This window comes from Manis pentadactyla, chromosome 1 (genome assembly GCF_030020395.1).
Source record: "Manis pentadactyla isolate mManPen7 chromosome 1, mManPen7.hap1, whole genome shotgun sequence".
Taxonomy (NCBI): domain Eukaryota; kingdom Metazoa; phylum Chordata; class Mammalia; order Pholidota; family Manidae; genus Manis; species Manis pentadactyla.
Genome location: NC_080019.1, coordinates 62,946,315 through 62,965,646, shown reverse-complemented (window position 1 = coordinate 62,965,646; position 19,332 = coordinate 62,946,315). Strand labels below are relative to the sequence as shown.

Here is a 19,332-nt window from a genome sequence, read left to right as displayed (position 1 = left end):
CTGGATCATGTTGCTGAGCCAAAAATCATGAAAACTGCTAAAGACTTGAAGAGCTCCTGAAGATGGGACTATTTAAGCATCAAATAATAATAGTAATAATAGTAATGACTGCAATGTATTGAAACATAAAACGTGTAAAAATCTGTGAGTTTGTAATAAAACTTTTTAAAAAATTGGTCCTTATGCGAGAACTCATACAAGGTAACTAAGGCACCAGTGATACTCTGACAAATGGTGACTGTATTTTGGAGTAACCAGGTAGTTCTAGTTAATGAGGGAAAATGTTTCTTTATAGAAGAATCCCAGCAAATAAATGTGTAAGGAATGATAGAATCAGAAAATCATATTTGCAACCCCTAATAAAATATTTGATTCAGGAAAAGGTCACCAGTGTTTAAAATCCTTCCAACAAAGGGAAATGGGGAACTTCACTATTTGAGGGATCAGACTGTCACTGCCTGAATTCACTAATGAAACTTGTCATCAGTAAAAGTAGCACAGCTAGATACTTTGCACTCCCACATGTGATGTACCACCCAGGGAGTATTCTTGTTTCTCCTCACCCAACCATAGTTAACTTGAATTCAGTCAAGACCGCAGGATTGACTGGCAGTTTACAAGAAATACAGAGACAGAGGAACAGGTTAAATGATATTCAAAAGAGCAAATGCCAGACATTCTCCAGGAGACCTGATCTGGATCTGTAAAATGACAGTGGCAAGAAAAAGAAAGGGAAGGAAAGGGTGCTGTAGTTTTAAAAGGCAGCAGTTACCATCACCACTAATGAAAGGAATAAATACATGCTCTTCAGAAGGTACAATGATAGATGTAAGAGTAGTCCAAACTGTTCAAAATAAACATCATTGCTTTAATGTTTATAGGCTAAGTTTTGCTCGTTAAAATCAATTCTTGATTGTGGATATAACCTTAAAGAAATAGATAATTCTATTATTATATATGCTAAAAGCAAAATACTTTTTTAAAAAGTCAGCAAAAACTACTTATTAAAATTTTCAGTTACCATCAGTGAGAAATTAATTCTTGTGAACATTAAATGTATGATAAAAATACTTTTAAAAAACTCAATGAAAATATATATTTTTATAAATAAAAATAGAAAAAGAAAGGAGTAGAAAAAATATTTGAAGACATAATAACCAGGAATTTTCTAAAATAACAAACACAACAGACTACAAATTAAGATACTGAGAGAACTCCAGGCAGGACTAAACACATACAGATACACTCACACAGACTCATGCGCCTGGACTTATCATGGTCAAACTGATTATCAGTGGAATCGGGTGCTGTCAGCCTAATCCATTTATTATAAGGTTCCCCAAAGCTTTGCATGCGGTTCTTCTAGCAGGCTTTGGTGATCCTTGTCTAGGTGCACTAATTCTTTAGGGATTTTTCTTCCCAATAGCTACCAAAGCAAGTAAAGCATTAAAGATACCTTTCCAATTCCTGTTTGCTAACACTGGTTCCTTTTATTCCAGTATTTTTTTGGAATGAAAATTTTAATTTACGTCTAGACATTTTGTTTTTGCTGTTATCACATTAAGAATGAATGGGAATTAAGAGAACTGAAAAATAAATAGGAATCCCACAATGGTATGAGTAGACTGTAAGAATACCAGAATGATAAAATCAATCATATGTTTTATTAGAAAAGATACTTTTACAAACATGTCTTTATTTAAAAAGTTCTGTGGGAGAAAAACAGTCCATAGAAGGATTAAATTAAATTCCATGAGTCAAAGTTTGTTTCATTTAGCTGAAAGGCAATTGATATGTTGGTAATGGTAACATTAATTTTAGTGCTTCTTGTTTTAATTCTGCAGTTTAAGATTTTTGGGGTTGGTGGATAAGTGTTGCTTTTCAGTATTTCGCATGGCCTTCACAAGTAATTCTCCCTGTTCATGTGTGTGCCTGTTTCTTTTTATGATTCTTGCATCCATTCATTCATTACTATTACCTGAGTCCTGAGGTTCTAACTGAACGAGTTGGCCCTGGTGCCATAATAAGGGTATTTATATTTCTTGGTTTCGCTTTGTTGGCTCCTCAGGTTATCCTACCTTGCGGATAGAGAAGAATGACTTGAGAAGTGTCACTCTTTTAGAGGCCAAAGCAAAGGTGAAGGATATAGCAGTATCCAGGGAGAGGATAACACTAAAAGATGTACTCCAAGAAGGTATTTTTTACCGCAAAATCACTTCTTCAAGGAATTGAATCTTAGCACTATAACGTTTTTTTTGTTTCAAATTTTAAGAATTTCACCTCATTTTGTGCCTGAGGATAGAAAGCGGTAACACTTTATTTCCTTTATAAAATTGGTTTTCATTTTCCCTTTCTTTAGGTTTTTAATTTGCCTTAATACACCTTTGATGTATTTCTTGATTTTCAAGTATATTTAAGTGTGTACATATATATGTGTGTTTGTTACCTTTAAAGTACATTTTCTGTTTAGTTCTTGTTTAAACGTGATCTCTACCTAGCAGGTGTTTTTGAAATATTCTAAGTAATTTCTATTCTTAGACTAGTTGTGAAGATTAGGTGAAGCGGTGCACATTAAGTGAACTAACACATCATAGGTGTCTAATAGCTACTAGTGCCCTTGCCTTCCCCACTTGCTGGTCCTTACTTTCTTTCTTGATTTTTAAGGCATTGATAGGGGAGATGTTGAAAGAAGGGGACAGAAACTAATCATAAAATACTTCATTGCAGTCCCCAAGTTGTTAATAGAGGATTCCTTTTCCCTTCTCCTAATGCAGTTTGGAATGTTTTGGATGCAGATTAGTCATTATGAATTCATTTGTTAGCTGGGATGTTACAGGTCAGTCACAGCTAAGTGAGGCTGTCCCAATGGCAAATAGTAAAAATAGTAATTAACAGAAGCAGATTTTGGGGGTCTATTTTTGAGTGTATGAATAGAATCCATCTTCTTCCTTTGTCATTGCTCTGAGGCTAAGCCTAGAAACTCATAAATGCCTCTGTTGATATCCTGTTACTAAGCCCCAGTGCTCCTGACTATATCGTTAGTTTATTTAGGATAATTCAGAAAGAATTCTCACATACTTAGTTTAATATGGCACTCCTAAAAGCAAGTTATTTCATAGTTACAAATAACTTCTAGTCATTAGAACACAAAGATTTGGGTCTTTTTACTCTAGGGCTGGGTAGTGTTTATCACATATAACCTTTAAAACAAAACACATTATATTTGTTTTAAATTACACCAGAAAGTTTTATACTTACAATTAATGAAGGTTATCATATGAACTCATTAATTATTATTTTTCCTTTAGGTACTTTTGGGCGTATTTTCCATGGGATTTTAGTAGATGACAAAGATCCAAATAAAGAAAAACAAACATTTGTAAAAACAGTTAAAGGTAGGATTTATTTCCCATACTGTTTCTATAGTGCTTTCCTAAGGTGGTTCATGCCAGTGCAATTCTGTCTCAAATCTTCAGTATATGCCAGACTTTTTAATCAGTCCATGTTAATTTAGTTCATATGGTGCTAACTTTTTAGGCAATTTGGGTTATTCTCATTAGGTTTAGAAAATAGAAGTCTAATAAATTAAGACATTAAACTTTTATTAGATACAACTCAGGCTTCTAGTTAAAACTGCATCTACTTGACTTCATTGTTGCTCTATGTAATACTGTATTTTTCTTGGTTTGAAATTCTCTGGTTTTTCTCTGTTAAAAAACATTGTTTTTGGTTTTACCTCCCCTCTACCACACAGTAGTGAGGACTGTAAAGAAAAAACATTGACTCCCAGACTCTCAGTACCTTATATGGGTACCTACTCCTTACCTTTCTCCCATTAGCCCCTGCCTTTATTTTGGCTGTTGTATATAATGCGGCAGAAGATATACGTATGTGTATGTGTATATGTGTGTGTGTTTCTTAGTATACTTTTTCAGGTATAGCCATAGTTGGAATGCTGGTCCAGGAGTGTTCATATTTAAAATTTTGATAAGAGATTGCCGGTTGCCAAATTATTCTATAAAAGGTAGCACTGGTTTACATTTTCATTAACAATACCTGCTTTCACATATTCTCCTTTTGGAAAAATGTGATATGTAATTTTTCACTTACTGATTTATATAAATTTTTCAGTTAAGAGATTCCCTATGAAAATATGCTAGGATATGATTTATATATTGCTTATTCCCTAATACTGATGAATCAGCAAGATCCTTTAAAATATTAGAACTTAAATATTGATAATTGATATTTATAAAAGCACAAGTAATTCTTAGTTGTCTATTTGCTCATTTTAAGAGAAAGAAAAATGTAGAAATTGATGGGGCACTTCATATCTGACTGTCTATATAAGTTGAGATGATAATATACTAATTTTGGAAAAATGAATTTAGCATTTTGAATAGAATTTGATATAATTTCGCAAAACTGCTTATTTAAGGATGCTACAAACACACACACACACACACACACACACACACACACACACACACTCAAACACCTTTTATCTTTTTTAAACAAATGGTTTATTATACTATTCAGTTTTAATTTTATTCACCCACTTCTCCTAGCCCCAAAACACTTAGAGGTTAGTATTTAAGTTAGGCCCCATTTTGTTCTCTGACTAGTTTTGAAGGATGTTTTACGTATTACTCTTTGTAAATGTAAAATTTGAACTTTAATAATACTGCCCTTTGTTGCACTTCCCCGTTTTTTAAGAAAACACTTTCCTTTAACTCTAATATTTCTTCTGGGCTTTGTAAATATTCTATGGACAATTTAGAACTGGGCTTACTAATTTGTTCAAAAGAATCTTGAACTAGCAAAAAAGGTTTCTGTACAGAATTGGGTTGATTTAGGGTCTGAAGGGGGGAAAAAAGGAAATAATAGTGATAAGAAAACACAATGCGGATACTGGGACTGTTTCACAAGATAAGATTTCTCTTCCCGTATACACTTGAATTGTAGTCACTAGCTTGTTTCTTCACTTTACCACTGTAATTATTATGTTCCCTCTGAGCTAGACGAAAACAAGAGAAAGCACAGTGAGTCCTCAGCCAAGATGTGGTCATGGTTTGCCTGGGAAACAGAGAGGAAGTGCTTTGCCCACAGTCTTTGCCTCAAAATTGTTCAAGAGATAACTCCGCATGATTGAGTGTCTCTGAGATTTACTCCTGTGGAATGTTATTTTAATTTTTTTAATTGAAGCTACATAGAACTGACAAAGTTCTTTCACAAATCTGTATGCTTTGTTACATGCTACACAATTAGAAGTGTAGCTTAAGATGCAAAAAATAAGTTTTTAAAAGATAATTGAGCATAAGCATAAGCAGGAAATTGCATTCTTAAAAAACATGTAATGTTGCACAAGGACTTATGGATACGCCAGTAGAAATGTCCAGAAATTGAAATTAGGAATCTGAATTTCAGACCATGAATGTGAAATGAAGTTCTGTAAAATGAATTAATTGATTTGAATTTATTGTTACTTTATTTTATAATTGCTAATTTTTTGCAGTTTGGGGATGTGTTTTTTATCATTTTCTCTTTTGTAACTTTTAGAATGTAATTATTTTATAGTATTGTTTTCAAATGTATATCTCTTGAAAATAGACCTTTCAGTGTTTAAAATGAAAAGACATGGACTATACTGAGAAAGGAATCCAGGAAAATGATTTTCTCTTAATAAATTGATAGCTTTCTTAGATCATCCAGTTCAGATGTCCCTTACTTCATAGAATATGCTTATTAAAGTTAAGAACTTGAAAAATATTATGCATAAAATGATACATACTGAAGTTACCTTTGTTTTACTTGGGTTTTCATACCAGTTGATGGGAAAGTAAGCTCTTAAGAACTGGGTGGGACCTCCAACTGGTACTTGTTTTCAATCCTAAAAAGGTCCTACCAGCCCCCAGATAGCCCTGGCTGTAATTTCATGAAAGATAATTTAGATTATAGAAAGAGTGAATAAGGCACATTGTGCCATTTACTAGATGATCCTAAATTTTAAGCAGTTTTTAGACAAGTAGAGTTTATTCAAGCAGACACTGTGTGGAGCACCTTTTCCAAAGAAGTACCAAGTATTTCAGGTCCTTGGCTTTTTGTCCACCCATTTTACATACCTACAAAAGTCTTAACTAAGTGAAGCTGTCTGAAAGGGGACAGTACTAGTGAGTATAGGAGAGGGAGTGATTCCACCAGTTAGTCCTAGAGGTAAATGAAATTTGTAATTTTCAGCTTTGACAGCTTCACTGTTAAAGGGTGACAATGGTACATCATCATAGTGCTTGAGCTCAGTGGTCTACATATTACTGTTGGTTCAGCCTTTTGCTAGGTAGGGTTGGGGTGTAGATCTTGGCTTTACCGATCTTTACATCCTTTTCTTCCTCTTGGTGCATTGATCAGAAGCTTTATAAGTTGTTATTACTGTTGACATACAAATTAGCTATTGGTTTCTCTGAAAGTGTTTTTAGAGATACACTATACTCAAAATTTTATTTTTAATATCTAAAAACCATTTAAAAAATAAAACTGATTTTCAATTTTATAGTGAAAGTATACTTGTTCTATTGATATTCTATAGAAAATTCTATAGAAAATATTTGATGGCTTATAGTTCTTGGGAGATACAGACTAAACATACTGATAAATTGCATTATCATGTTTTTGTTTCAAAACCATTGAACTAAAAAGCCAGTTTTAGTTCTGTTTTATTAATTTGGACCAAAAACCATGAGTTCAGAAGCAGAAAATAAAATGGAATAATCGTTTTAATTTCGGATGTTCTGTGAAAATTAAATTGTTTTCTACTAATTTAATATTGATTCTTTGTGTTTATTATAACTACAGAAAGGTAAGAAGAAGAAAACAATAAAATTGTCTGCAGTCTCCAGTCAGAACTCTTGTGGTCATTTTTTTTAGTTTTATGTTTGTAAGGTTAGAAAGTGTAAACAAAACAGAAAGGTACAAAATGTAAATCTTCCCATCTCTAAAATAACCACTATAAATAATTTCTTTTGATTTGCTTCATGAGTAAGAGAAAAAATGCACCCAAGTATATCTAATTTTTTAAATAATTTTGTTTTTAAGCTGTAACTGATCACACAAACACAGTTTTTTTGCAGCTTGCTTTTTAAATTTAATGTATCTTGGACATCTTTCTCAAAATGTATAGATCTAAATCTTATTTCTAAAAATAGTCACACAGTATTCTGATATGCTAATTTTTAACTAGTTTTCCGTTGATGGGCACTTTTGTTGTTTTGCATTTCTTACTGTTACAGTTGAACAATAATTCTTACATTATATGATCTTTTGTGGATATATCTGTAGAGTAGACTCTTAGCAGTGGGACTGATGATGTAAAGGGTATATGCATTTAAAATGTTAGATATTGTTTTCCCACCTACCATGGTGCTCTGGTGAGCCTCACACTCTTGCCCAGACGGGTAGGTTGCTGGTTTTTTGTCTCTTCCAATCTGATGGGTAAAATGGTGTGTCCTTAAGTTGCATTTCTTTACTGAGGAGTGAGGCTAAAAGTCATTTTGTAATTTTGTTAGTCACTTGTGTTTCTTTTTTCAGTAAACTGTATGTTTATTCCCTTTGCCTCTTTGTCATTTTTTTTGTTTCTTACTTATTTATATGAACTCTTTAAAGAAGGGAAAAATTCATTAGCCCTTTATAAAATGCCTACGTGTTATGGATATTTGTCCACTCTTTTATTACTTTGTTTATGGAACCTTACTTAATTTCTAATTTTTATGTAGTCACATTTATCCATAATGTCTTCTGTTAATATTGATTTACTCAGTGGGATTACCTACCACAATAGAGTTTCAGGCTAGAGCCATTTGGATTTACCTGTATTTTATAATGAAAATTTATTTTATATAGTCTGAGATAATTATTGACTAATAGCAGAATATATTAATATCATATATATATATATAATGTTATCATTTAAGACAATGTCTTTTTCTTTATATAGATCAAGCTTCTGAAATTCAGGTGACAATGATGCTTACTGAAAGTTGTAAGCTACGAGGTCTTCATCACAGGTAAGAGAAGAAACCACCCAGCATCTAAGTGTTAAACATGGTAACAATTTTATTTTCAGGACATTGTGAAATGTTCTGAATCAAAAGCTTTTTGGAACAGTTTAATTTTTTTTCAGAACATAAAAGTGAATGCATGCTCATTGCACAAAATTTAATAACACAGCAAAGTAAAAGGAAAATAGTGTGTAAGCCCACATCTATATAATCATAGCTAAGATTTTGAAAAGGGTTTTTACATATTTATGTGTGTATTTCTCTTAAAAAAATAGGATGATATACATAAACTAAAAAAATTTGTTACAAGATTTTTTATACAATACCAAAGACAAGAATAATAAACACAGTAAGCCTACCTCCTAAATGTAAAGGTAGTTATTAACATTTTGCCATTTTTGCTTTGTGTGTGCATACATTTGTGTGCATCTATCATCTATCTAGATAGGTGTGGATAGGCAGATATTTGTGCCTGTGGAAATATTTTAAAGTAAATTGGATATCTTAACACTATCAATGCATTTCCAATATGCATTTTCCAAAAAAATGAGGATATTTTCCTACATAATCACAATGCCATTATTATCTTTACAAGTTAACATGCTTTTTGATATTAACAAAGCAAAGTATCTAACTTTTCTTATGGATAACTATAAATTCATGTCTATATTATAGTAGTAGTTCACTGAATGGATATACCACCTTTTATATAACAAATCTCTTGTCATTAGGTCATAGTATGACTTAAAAAAATATATAGTTCTATATGAAGAACTTTTTTTAAAAAACTTTTTATCAGTCTTCTTGACAGAGCTATAACAAAAGCTTCTACCTTCTGAGAAAAAAGGGCTTAAATAATAGTATCACAATGTGCAGCAGTATCAATATTAGGTCAAGATTTTTTGAAAGTACTTTGTAGAGTCAGCTTGATTTGTATGTCTACTGAATCTTTGGTCACATGTTAAAAAAATGGAAAGTGATCATCCCTTTTTTTTTTCCAGGAAGATATTTTTATTATTTTGAGGTACCTAAAATGTACAAATCTCAGTGTACAGCTTGATGAATTTTGACGTGTGAATGTACTCATGTAACTATCACCCAGATCAAGATGCTGATCATTATCACTAATTTTTTTTTCCTCTTTCACCTATTTCACCCATCTCTCCATCCCCCTGCCCTGTGGAAACTACCAGTCTGTTCTTTGTGTCTGTTAGTCTCTTTCTGTTTTGTTTGTTCATTTTTCTTTTTTAGATTCAGCATGTAAGTGAAATCATATGGTATTTGTCTTTCTCTGCCTGGCTTATTTCACTTAGCATAATACCCTCTAGGTCCATTTATGTTGTTACAAATGGCAAGATTTCATTCTTTTTATGACTGAGTAATATACCATTGTGTGTGTGTGTGTGTGTGTGTGTGTGTGTGTGTGTGTGTGTGTGCGCGCGCGCGCCACATCTTTTTTATCCATTCATCTATTGATGGACACTTAGGTTGTTTTCATATTTAGGTTATTGTAAATAATGCTGTGATAAACATATCTTTTCAAGTTAGTGATTTTGTTTTCTTCGGGTAAATTCTCAAAAGTGGAATTGCTGGGCTGTATAGTATTTCTGTTTTTAGTTTTTTGAGAACCTTCCATACTTCTTTCCATAATGGCTGCTCCAATTGATAATCCTACCAGTTGTGGATAGCGTTCCCTTTTCTCTACCTCCTTGCCAACACTTGTTATTTCTTGAATGACCATCCCTGTTAGAAGATATTTATAGACTTCTGAAAAAATAAAAAGATGGAAAGGAAAGCATACAAAAGGCATCAGTGCATTTTAATTTCTGTGTACTTCGAGCAGTTACTTTACCAAAAAAAAAGTTGATTACTTAGTTTTACATTTGAATTTTGTTTATACTTTGGTTCATATTCAAATGAATCTTAGAATCTAAAAAGAAGGCAAGTTATGGTAGAATCAATAAAATGGTAATGAAAATGAAACTGAGTTCTTTGGCATTGTGAAGATGGAAAATAAATAAGCCAATGGCAAGGAGACAAATATTTTTGCTTTAGTTGAATATAAAACAAGCTTCTTAGCTTCTGGGCAACCAAGGCTGAAGGAAACATTAGAAGTTGATAAATCTCACTATTAGAAGGGAAAGAAACATAGATGTTCCTTAAGAGAGAGAAAAGTTATTCTGGTTTCAAATTCCAGAGCGAATGTCTCATTAGGTTTATCATGTCCTTGGGACATTGATTAATATAACAAAAAGACACTCTTGAATTTCATTGAAAGTAAAAAAGCCAGAGACTTTTGAAAAAATTGAACAAATTATATTTGAGGAACTGAAGATGTTCCTTTGAAAGGGTTAAGGAGTGTTTCCTTCCATTGACCCGATTCAGTCCAAGAATGGAATTCCTCATCTGCAGAGGAATGGATGGATAACTCATCCCTTAGACTATATTTTCTTAAAAACACATTTTGTTTCCTTTAGATAACAAAACAAGAACTGGGTAATGATTAGTTGGAAATGTCCGTTTTGACAGTGTTGGGAGTGTCTGCTGTTCTGTCATGCTGATTCCAGGGGGAGGAGCCAACAGTGTTATACTAGTATGTAATGTTAACCCAGGACTTGGGTACTGACCTAGTATTCTAACCCTGATGAAAGGTCTGCATCACTTCAGCACAGGAGTGGGTGGCAGGCGTAAAGGTGGACAAAGCCAGGATTTTGCCAGGAAGCAGTTTTATAGCCACTGTAGTCCAAAGATGCTTTGGCTGAAAAATGTTCAGAGCAATCATTTGCAGCATTTTCTCATGAGGTTCTAAACATCCTGCTGGGGTTTTCCAACATCCTATCAGGATGAATTAGCAGCCGCAGGTTATCATTATGTGATGCAAGGGGATGGCATTTTAAAATGGGTTAAAACTGGACAGTCAGTGATTATGGCAGCTTATAGTTTGGTCATGGTTAATTGTTCCTAATTATAAAGTGATACCAGATTCTTCTAGTTTTTAACGAACAAAACACATTGTCAGTACATTCATTGTTCTTTCCATTCACTGTAGCAGTTCATTTTATTTTTAAGGGGACTGGGACCTACAACACATTTCTTTTTGACCCTTGATATCTAGACTATTCGTGGCTGTATGTATGCATTTGGGCTGTTCATTTTTTTACTTGGATTCATTAAGTGCCCATTTTGCACTTGAAACTCTGCTAGGTATGAAGGATAAAAATGAAATAATGATCTCTAGTGAACAGTAGAATTTATCAAGCAAACTAAGTAACAGCAAGAAATGGCACCTGGTTTCAGAATTTAACTTTATAAAAAAGTAGTTGTGATATGGAATTACACATTTAAAACATGTTTACTTTATGTTTACATTCCATGAATAAGAGTTGTAAAATGTTGAACTATTTTAAAGCATTTTGAAATTCTTTCTTTTTACTCCTTTTTACACTGGAATTCATGAGATTGGTTTTTATTGTAAGTTAAAATAGCTGTATAAATAAAAGGTAGCTATCAACCTATTTTAATACATCAGAGTGTTTCATATCAAAGTACTCATGAGCTATTTCTCCTTATGGTTTGACTCTGTTGGTCCCAGGGTGCCTGAGGGCAGGCCCTTCACATGCCAACTGCCTCATGGCTCCCAGTCTGCAAGCACCCCTAGCAAGACTGAGAACTGGGTGCATTTGCCTCAAGTCCCCATGGAAACTGCCCTTCCTCCATTTTGTTCTCTGTAGCACCTGCATTTGCTCTCATCCACACTTGTCCCAGACTTCCCCTCTTTATCCTCCTTTCCTTTATAAAATGAGCAGAATGAAGATGAGCCATTTGTACTTTGAAACATGTTCATGCAGCTTGTTACCTTTCCTAGCAGGCTCTTATCCTCTGGCAATAGAATGAATGGTTTGATCTCATCCAACAAACTTACTGCACCTGGATAAAATGCCTTTAACTCTCCTTGGCGAATTTCAGTCATGAAAATAATTTTTCAGTAAGAGAAATAATTTTGGGATGTTAGATTGGGTAACTCTCCACATTACCTCTGAAATTTTGGCATGCTCAGGTGAATACCTGAGCACAGACCTGCTAGTCAATTTAGTGTGTGGGGGGCTGGGTGTGAAAAGAGGCTCTGTCATCTTCCCTGGGCCCCTCTTGCTTCCTTGGGAAGGAATGCCCAGTCATCTGGGGAAAGCACAAGAGTTTTGGAATCAGATGACATCTTTTTTTCTCCACATACCTGCCATTTGTCTTCAGCAGGTTACCTGACTTCTCTCTCTGTTCCTCACCTATGAAGCAGGACTAATCAGACTAATCATTGCTGCCATTCTTAGGCCATAATGCAAGTAGAAGCTTTACAGAGGTGTTACCTCCTACAGGTTTACTGTTCTCTGAATCCTCATTTTTCCAGCTGCTCAGGGTCAGTGCTTTCCCTGTTAAAACTCCTGCACAGCGTGGGCAAAGCCCATAACTTTCATTTGTGCACTCTTAGGTCAGAATCGTGACTGGTTTTAGAAGACATATATGCTAAATTGAGACAATTTAGGAAATACAGAGAAACAAGGTAGAAATGATGGAAAGTCCCACAGCTCAAAGACAACAACTGCCTATTTCTATGCAGATTTTTACTATTTTTTCTTCAATTTGTAATTACCGTGTAATCCTCTCCATATTTGTAATATGTGAATTTTATTATCTTTCTCTCCTATAAGATAAGCTTTTACTCATGTTCTCCTTAACATCTCCTTATAATCATTTAATCATTACATACTATCCTATTATTTGGATGTACACTTTTCATTACTTTTGGACATTCAAGTTGTTAGCAACTTTTTCTATTAGTATTGCATTAACTCTCCTTGTCCACGTGGCTTTTTTATGTTTAATATTATTTCCTATTGGATAGCCTTAGAGGCAGAATTTACTAAGTTAAGGAATAGGAATGTTTTTAAGCCTATGTTATTTGTGTTATTTATCAAATTTTTTTAAGTGCTTATTTTCCATGGCACAGAATACAAAGCATTAGGTTAAAAATAAGAGTTCATATTAGTTTTTGCCTTCTAGGAATTTTCAGCTTGGTGGAGAAAAATGAGGTCATTATGTTAAAAGTTATATAACCTTGGGAAAAAATTTCCAGATACCAGTGGAAGAGGTGTCATTAAGGCAAGAGGATGAAAGTATGTGTGCCGTAGAAATTAAAGCAAGAACAAGACTGTTTACTATATGCTTGGCTTTATTTTGTACATCATAACATTTTATGGTTGGTGGGATCCCCATCCCTGTCAAAGGTATGGAAACTAAGGCAAAGAAAGACAGTCACACAGACAGTAAATAGTAAGTTTAGGAATTAGAAATCAGATTGTAAATCCCATGTGACCAGCTAGAGCCTTCTTGGCCTTTGTGGCAATTTTAGCCTCTTAGAGGCCTTCTTGGCTATCAGATTCTTGTTCCCAGTATGCATTGGGGCCTTTTTTTAAAAGTGTGATTATGGACCGAAAGGAATGTTAAAATATACTCATGGTCAAGTCCTTTTTAGGTGCCTCTGATTACCCTTTTGAGTAAAAATTTAGTGCAGCTAGAGACTCCAGTCCACAGGAAATAACTGAGTTTATATATAACTTTCTCTAGAAAAGGTGCATATGTGGGAAACACTGAAGTCTAGTTTAAAGAGCCTTTATAATTTTACATTTTTAATGGTAATTATGTTTTTAAGTATGTTTGAGATTTTCTTGTTTTCTTTCAGGTTTTCTTAATTTTATTCCTTTTTATTAAAAATAAACCCCTGAGGTTTTAGATTTCACTTATCTTTCTCCTGATTTCTTGTTATTTTATAGAAATCTTCTTCCTATTACCCATGTGTGTATAGAAGAAGGAGAAAAGCCCATGGTGATTTTGCCTTACATGAATTGGGGGAATCTTAAATTGTTTTTACGCCAGTGCAAATTAGTAGAGGCCAATAACCCTCAGGTGAGAAAAATTTGCCCCAAATACCAAGTATTTACCCAAAGCTTTCTGATGATATCTTCAAAAGTAGATGTTAACATTCTTATATATAAACTGTTTAAAGGCCTGCAAAAAGAACCTCAAAATGAACCAGAACATATTTATAACCTGGTGGTTTAGAGCAGATAGTTAATGATTCTTCCTGAGGCTTACACTTTACTGATGCTGAAATTTTTTTTTATATCCATTGTATGTTTACTCATAATCATTTCACTCCCTCTGTAACACCATCTCAGTCATTTTCCTGATAACTCTTTGAAGGACTTGTATTAGATCTCCCTTCTATGAATGGAAACAGATTTTACAGAGCCATTTGGTTTATATTATACCAAAAGCTGGTGTTGACTGGAGTGCTAGATTGTAGGGGATAATTGAGTGTGTTTTTAATATGCTGGCTATACGATGCCAGTCACCTAAGAATTTCTTTCTCTTCACTACTGTGTACATAGTTGTGAAGCATTTGGTCAGATTCCAAACACATTATGACAGTAGAGGTAGTAAAGCCTAGTGAGAGTTTTGCTGCCTACTGCATTTTGTAACCACATTAAGTTGGTTTTAGGATTTATAATAATGTACTTCCAGTTGCCAGGAGAAAGTGGATTGAAAGCCTTCATTGAATAGTTGGTTTAATATGTGTAATATGCCTTGTAAATTGACAGGATTAAAGCCAAGGTTTCCAACAAGTGGTTGGAGGCTCTATCACTCCTCAGCCCTCATTACTGGTGTCCTGGCTCCAGAGGAGCATATCAATAGAGTTGTAGGCTTGTATTAATTTGAAAATGGTCCCCAGGGGACAATCTCCTAATAAAAGCTATTATTTTTATAGAAAACAAGTTATTAAATCATAAGCATTTGAATTAATGCCTTAAAAATTAAACATTCTTTGAACAGATAGGTACTAAGCAGCTACTGTACGCATTGGATGTTGGGGGGAAATACCTGCTGGGTGAGAGAGACTGTGAAATTTATGGTAGATTATACTATAGAATGATAAGGTCTATAATAGAAACAGGTACTGGGAGCTTTGGGAACATATACTTGGTCAAAAAGTAGCCTTTCAAACTCAGTGTATAGATAGAAGTATTTGGGGATGGAGTAGGATTGGAATGAACTGAGTAGTTGCCATCGTAATTTTTTCACTAACTGCAAACGCTATTATTTTCTGTTACACAGGCAATTTCTCAGCAAGACCTGGTACACATGGCTATTCAGATTGCCTGTGGAATGAGCTATCTGGCCAGAAGGGAAGTCATCCACAAAGACCTGGCTGCTAGGAATTGTGTGTGAGTGCCAGGAGCTTGTTACTGTCATTTGATGTTTAGTTCTTTCTCAATTTGGGGTTTTCTCCAGGAGTCACAGTGGGAATTGTATTACATTAAAGAGTAACTGTGATCCATATTTAAAAAATACTCTCATTTCATTTGATGTTCGTGTCTTTACTTTTCAGCATTGATGACACACTTCAAGTTAAGATCACAGACAATGCCCTCTCCAGAGACTTGTTCCCCATGGACTATCACTGTCTGGGGGACAATGAAAACAGGCCAGTTCGGTGGATGGCTCTTGAAAGTTTGGTCAATAATGAGTTCTCCAGCGCTAGTGATGTGGTAAGTGCTAGGATCCTAGAAGTCAGTAGAATGGAGAAGCAGCTTTGTTTTAATATGTTTTTCTATTTTTTTAAATATAGTAACTGTTCCCTGAAATTTTTCATTAAAAAAGCAAGTGTACTTAGCTCCCAGTCTAGTCAGTTTATGGATACAAGCTGTGACCCAAACCATGGGCCATTGAAATCTTATTTCATCCTCACAATAGCTCTGAGCGGCTATTAAAACTATAAGGTAGGTAGACACTGTTGTCCCAGTTTTAATGAGGATTTTGAGGCTAAGAGAAATTACAGTATTTGATTATTCTTTTACTTGAGTCTCAGAATGACCAAGTGGTTGCCAGATCATAAAGATTTATTGTTAAATTTTTTCAAATAATCTCAAGTATTATGGCCAGTGTAGTTTATAATTCCCCCAGATGTCATTCCCTTCCTTTTGTCAGTTTTTGAGTGGTTCTGCCACTTGAGCAGATCATGTAGTGGGAGCCTTTATACTTTGATGAATAGTTCCAGAAGCCACATTTATTTGTGTGTATTTTGCAGGCATTTTTAATTGTTTTTTAATTTCTGTCACTTTTTAGTCTGATTTGAAAGATTATCTGTATCTTGCTTACTGCACTTTATTTTTATAGCTGAATATTTAGAGATTAGGCAAAACTTTTGCTTATAAGTTTCCCTTATATGATCATGTTAGTGATGCATGTAAAATCTTATAATATGCCTCAAAGTTACAACTGTAAAAATTGGGCATACTATTTCATTGTATCTTGTGTCTCATTGATATATTTTATTTGTAATATAGGATTACTCTTTGGCTTCTAAGTTTGTATGCCTAAAGGATTATTTATTTTAATATATTCCTTTCCTCAGTGTATTAGTGTCCTGTAGCTGTTTTAACAAATTACTGCAACCTTGGTGCTAAAACAACAGAGATTTATTCTCTCACAGTTGAATTCTGGAGGTCAGATGTTTGAAATGAAGGCATAGACTGGGCCATGCTCCCTCCAGAGGCTCTAATTGGGAAACCTTCCTTGCCTCTTCCAGCTTCTGGTAGCTGGCTGTTGGCATTCCTTGGCTTGTGGCTGCATCTGTCCACTCTGTGTTCATCTTCTCCTCTGTGTATATATCTGTCTCTTAAAACTCCCTCTGCCTCTCTCTTATAATGATACGTATGATTGCATTTAGAACCCACCTACATCATCTACGGTAAGTTTCTACTCTCAAGGTGTCCCTAGCTTGCACATCTTTTGCCATTTAAGGTCATATTTACAGGTTTGGGGGATTACAATGTGGACATATCTTTGAGGTCACCATTCAAACTGCCAAACTCAGTAATTGAAGTTATCTAAGATTTCCTTACTAAAAAACTGATATTCCAATTTAAAATCATTAAAATGATGATTTGCTAAAGGGGAAACCTTTTCGTTAATTACAATCTACTAATTTTTTTCTTTTTCTGAAGCTAGGTTAGCTATTTGATGTATTGTGCCTTTTTACATACCAATTGCCTTGATAAAATGAGCTCACTTGATGTGAATGAGCAGTTTACTTCCAGGTTTGTTTGTTTTTACTTTTTTTCTGTAAATTAAGTTCTTTCACTGTGCACATCTTCAAAATATTTTGTTTTAACTTAATTTAAAATCAACTACTCTGAAAAAATTCTTATCTGACACTTGTCAGATGGGCAGACATATCAGTGATAGTGAGAAGGGCTGTTCTTGCTTCATGGACCAGCTGCAGAGGTTAACAGTGGGTGGAAACTTGCTTCGTGTTGCCACAGGCTTTCCCACCCAGAGGCATGGGACGTGTTAGAGGATGGGAGTGGGGTGGACTGAGGGAAATACAGCCAGACTCTTAGATATTGAACCTTGAGGATTCAGCTTGTATAGCAGCAGATAACTAGGCCTGGCCTGTTTTTTTTTTTTTTTCAGAGCTTTGATAATAAAATAGAACTTCTGTAAGTCCAGGGAGAGGAAATCCCGGGGCAAAATACCTCTAAAAACCGAAATCAGTCAAAGGGAGAAACAAAGTTTAAAACCTGTTTATCGCTTACAAACTGCAGTCCGGCCCATCCCTCTCTCCAGCTCCAGCAGTAGCAAAACCGACTCTCCCCCTCTCTCCCCCTCTCACCCCTCAGGTACAGATAAGCGCTCCACTGCCCTGGTAATTACCCATTGATATGGAGATGAACTTCTCTCCACTAGGAATTATGCAAATCCACTAAAGCCATACTTCTTTCAACCCTTGAACTCCTGTTGATAAGCATATGTACTAAAGCCAAGCAAGATATTCTGGATAAATTACAATTTTACCCACAACTTCTCTGTCTAATGTCAAGAAGTTAAAATTCCAAGTAAAGCAATATGAATACACAAAGCAACTTACAAGCTTTAATGGTTTTATAAAGGGAACCTGGACTTTTTTCCAGGGGGAGAAAGGGGTTGCTTTATTGTTTTTTATTTTTATTTTTCTCAAATAATATAAAAAGAAAAAGCAGAGTTCGATTTTAGGGCAGCACACACCTGCTGTATTGCACAGTGGAAGCCCCCCAGATATGCATTATTTAATTTAATGTTTCTGTGTAGGTATTCCATTACATATTTATGCAGTAAAGGAATTATTTTTTACAACACTTATGATGAACTTTTTCATGGGAGCTCCAGAGTGAAAACTAAATTAGATGATATACTTTGAATTAAAGAGAGTACTGTTAATAATACATCTCTACATAATGTGATTTATGTCTCTTCAGCTGTGTACACTCCCCTGTATTAGCTGATAAAGATCTTATTGAAGGATAGGTTTAGTTAGGAATTTCAAAATCATACTTAGAATTAGTTATTTTTATGGTATTCTATAAATTTTGCAAAAGTTCACATATTTTATGTAAGCATCTGCCTTACACCAAAATGCCATCATACCAAATACCTTGTTGCTGCTTGATCACTTGACAGCTTTGTTTAAAGAAATTACCACAAACTTAATGGTGAGCACCTTAACAGATGACTTTAAAATCATAATTATTTCTAGTGTGTCTTGACGTGAACTTACTTTAAGTGTCTTTGTGACCCAAATTCTTCTGAGCTGTACTTAGAATGTGATGGCGTGAATACCCATTGATTTACATTTAACATGGTTAACTCCTAATATGTTTGTATTTTCTTCTTTAGATTCTGATGAATAAATTTCCTTTAAAATACATAGATATTGATGGTAAAAGAATGCTAATAGAGCATTGTGGACTGATTTTAGATAGGGGCAGTTAAATTTGGGGAAGGACCAAGCAATCCATGAGTGCACAGATATTTGCATCTATGCTGATGAGAGACATCAGTCTATCATTTTCCTTTCACCTTTGGGACCTGGGTGCCATCCCTTTGAGATGTAATCATCAAGAAACAGAACCCTGTCTCCCTGTCTCTGTGGAAGGGCAGGAGCCTAACATCGTGCCTGCCATGCATCCCGTTGGTAGACTCCAGCTGGAAACTCGAGGGCAAGGAGACTGGCTGAGGCAATCCCTAAGGTAGCCCAAAGGTACTGCATGATAAAATGGCAATGGCTACACTTCACTAGTGCCGAGGAGATGGATGACCGAATCTGAGAAAGATATACGTAGAGACTTAAAATACAAACACTATTATTTCTCCAGAATAATTCCTGCCATGGGATGTTACTACAGTTATG

General features: G+C 34.6%; 1 protein-coding gene across 3 annotated transcripts in view; it reads left to right on the top strand.

The window, feature by feature from the left end:
• Window positions 1-19,332, top strand: part of RYK (receptor like tyrosine kinase) — an 87,016-nt gene that overhangs the window by 50,807 nt on the left and 16,877 nt on the right. For 2 of the 3 annotated variants that reach the window (XM_057497666.1, XM_057497680.1), the window contains exons 8-13: window positions 2,061-2,194; window positions 3,309-3,395; window positions 7,988-8,057; window positions 13,877-14,009; window positions 15,219-15,328; window positions 15,493-15,652. In XM_057497666.1, the coding sequence (XP_057353649.1) occupies window positions 2,061-2,194; window positions 3,309-3,395; window positions 7,988-8,057; window positions 13,877-14,009; window positions 15,219-15,328; window positions 15,493-15,652 (694 nt within the window). The remainder of the gene's footprint in view (window positions 1-2,060; window positions 2,195-3,308; window positions 3,396-7,987; window positions 8,058-13,876; window positions 14,010-15,218; window positions 15,329-15,492; window positions 15,653-19,332) is intronic. The other variant, XM_057497672.1, reaches the window with a different exon arrangement.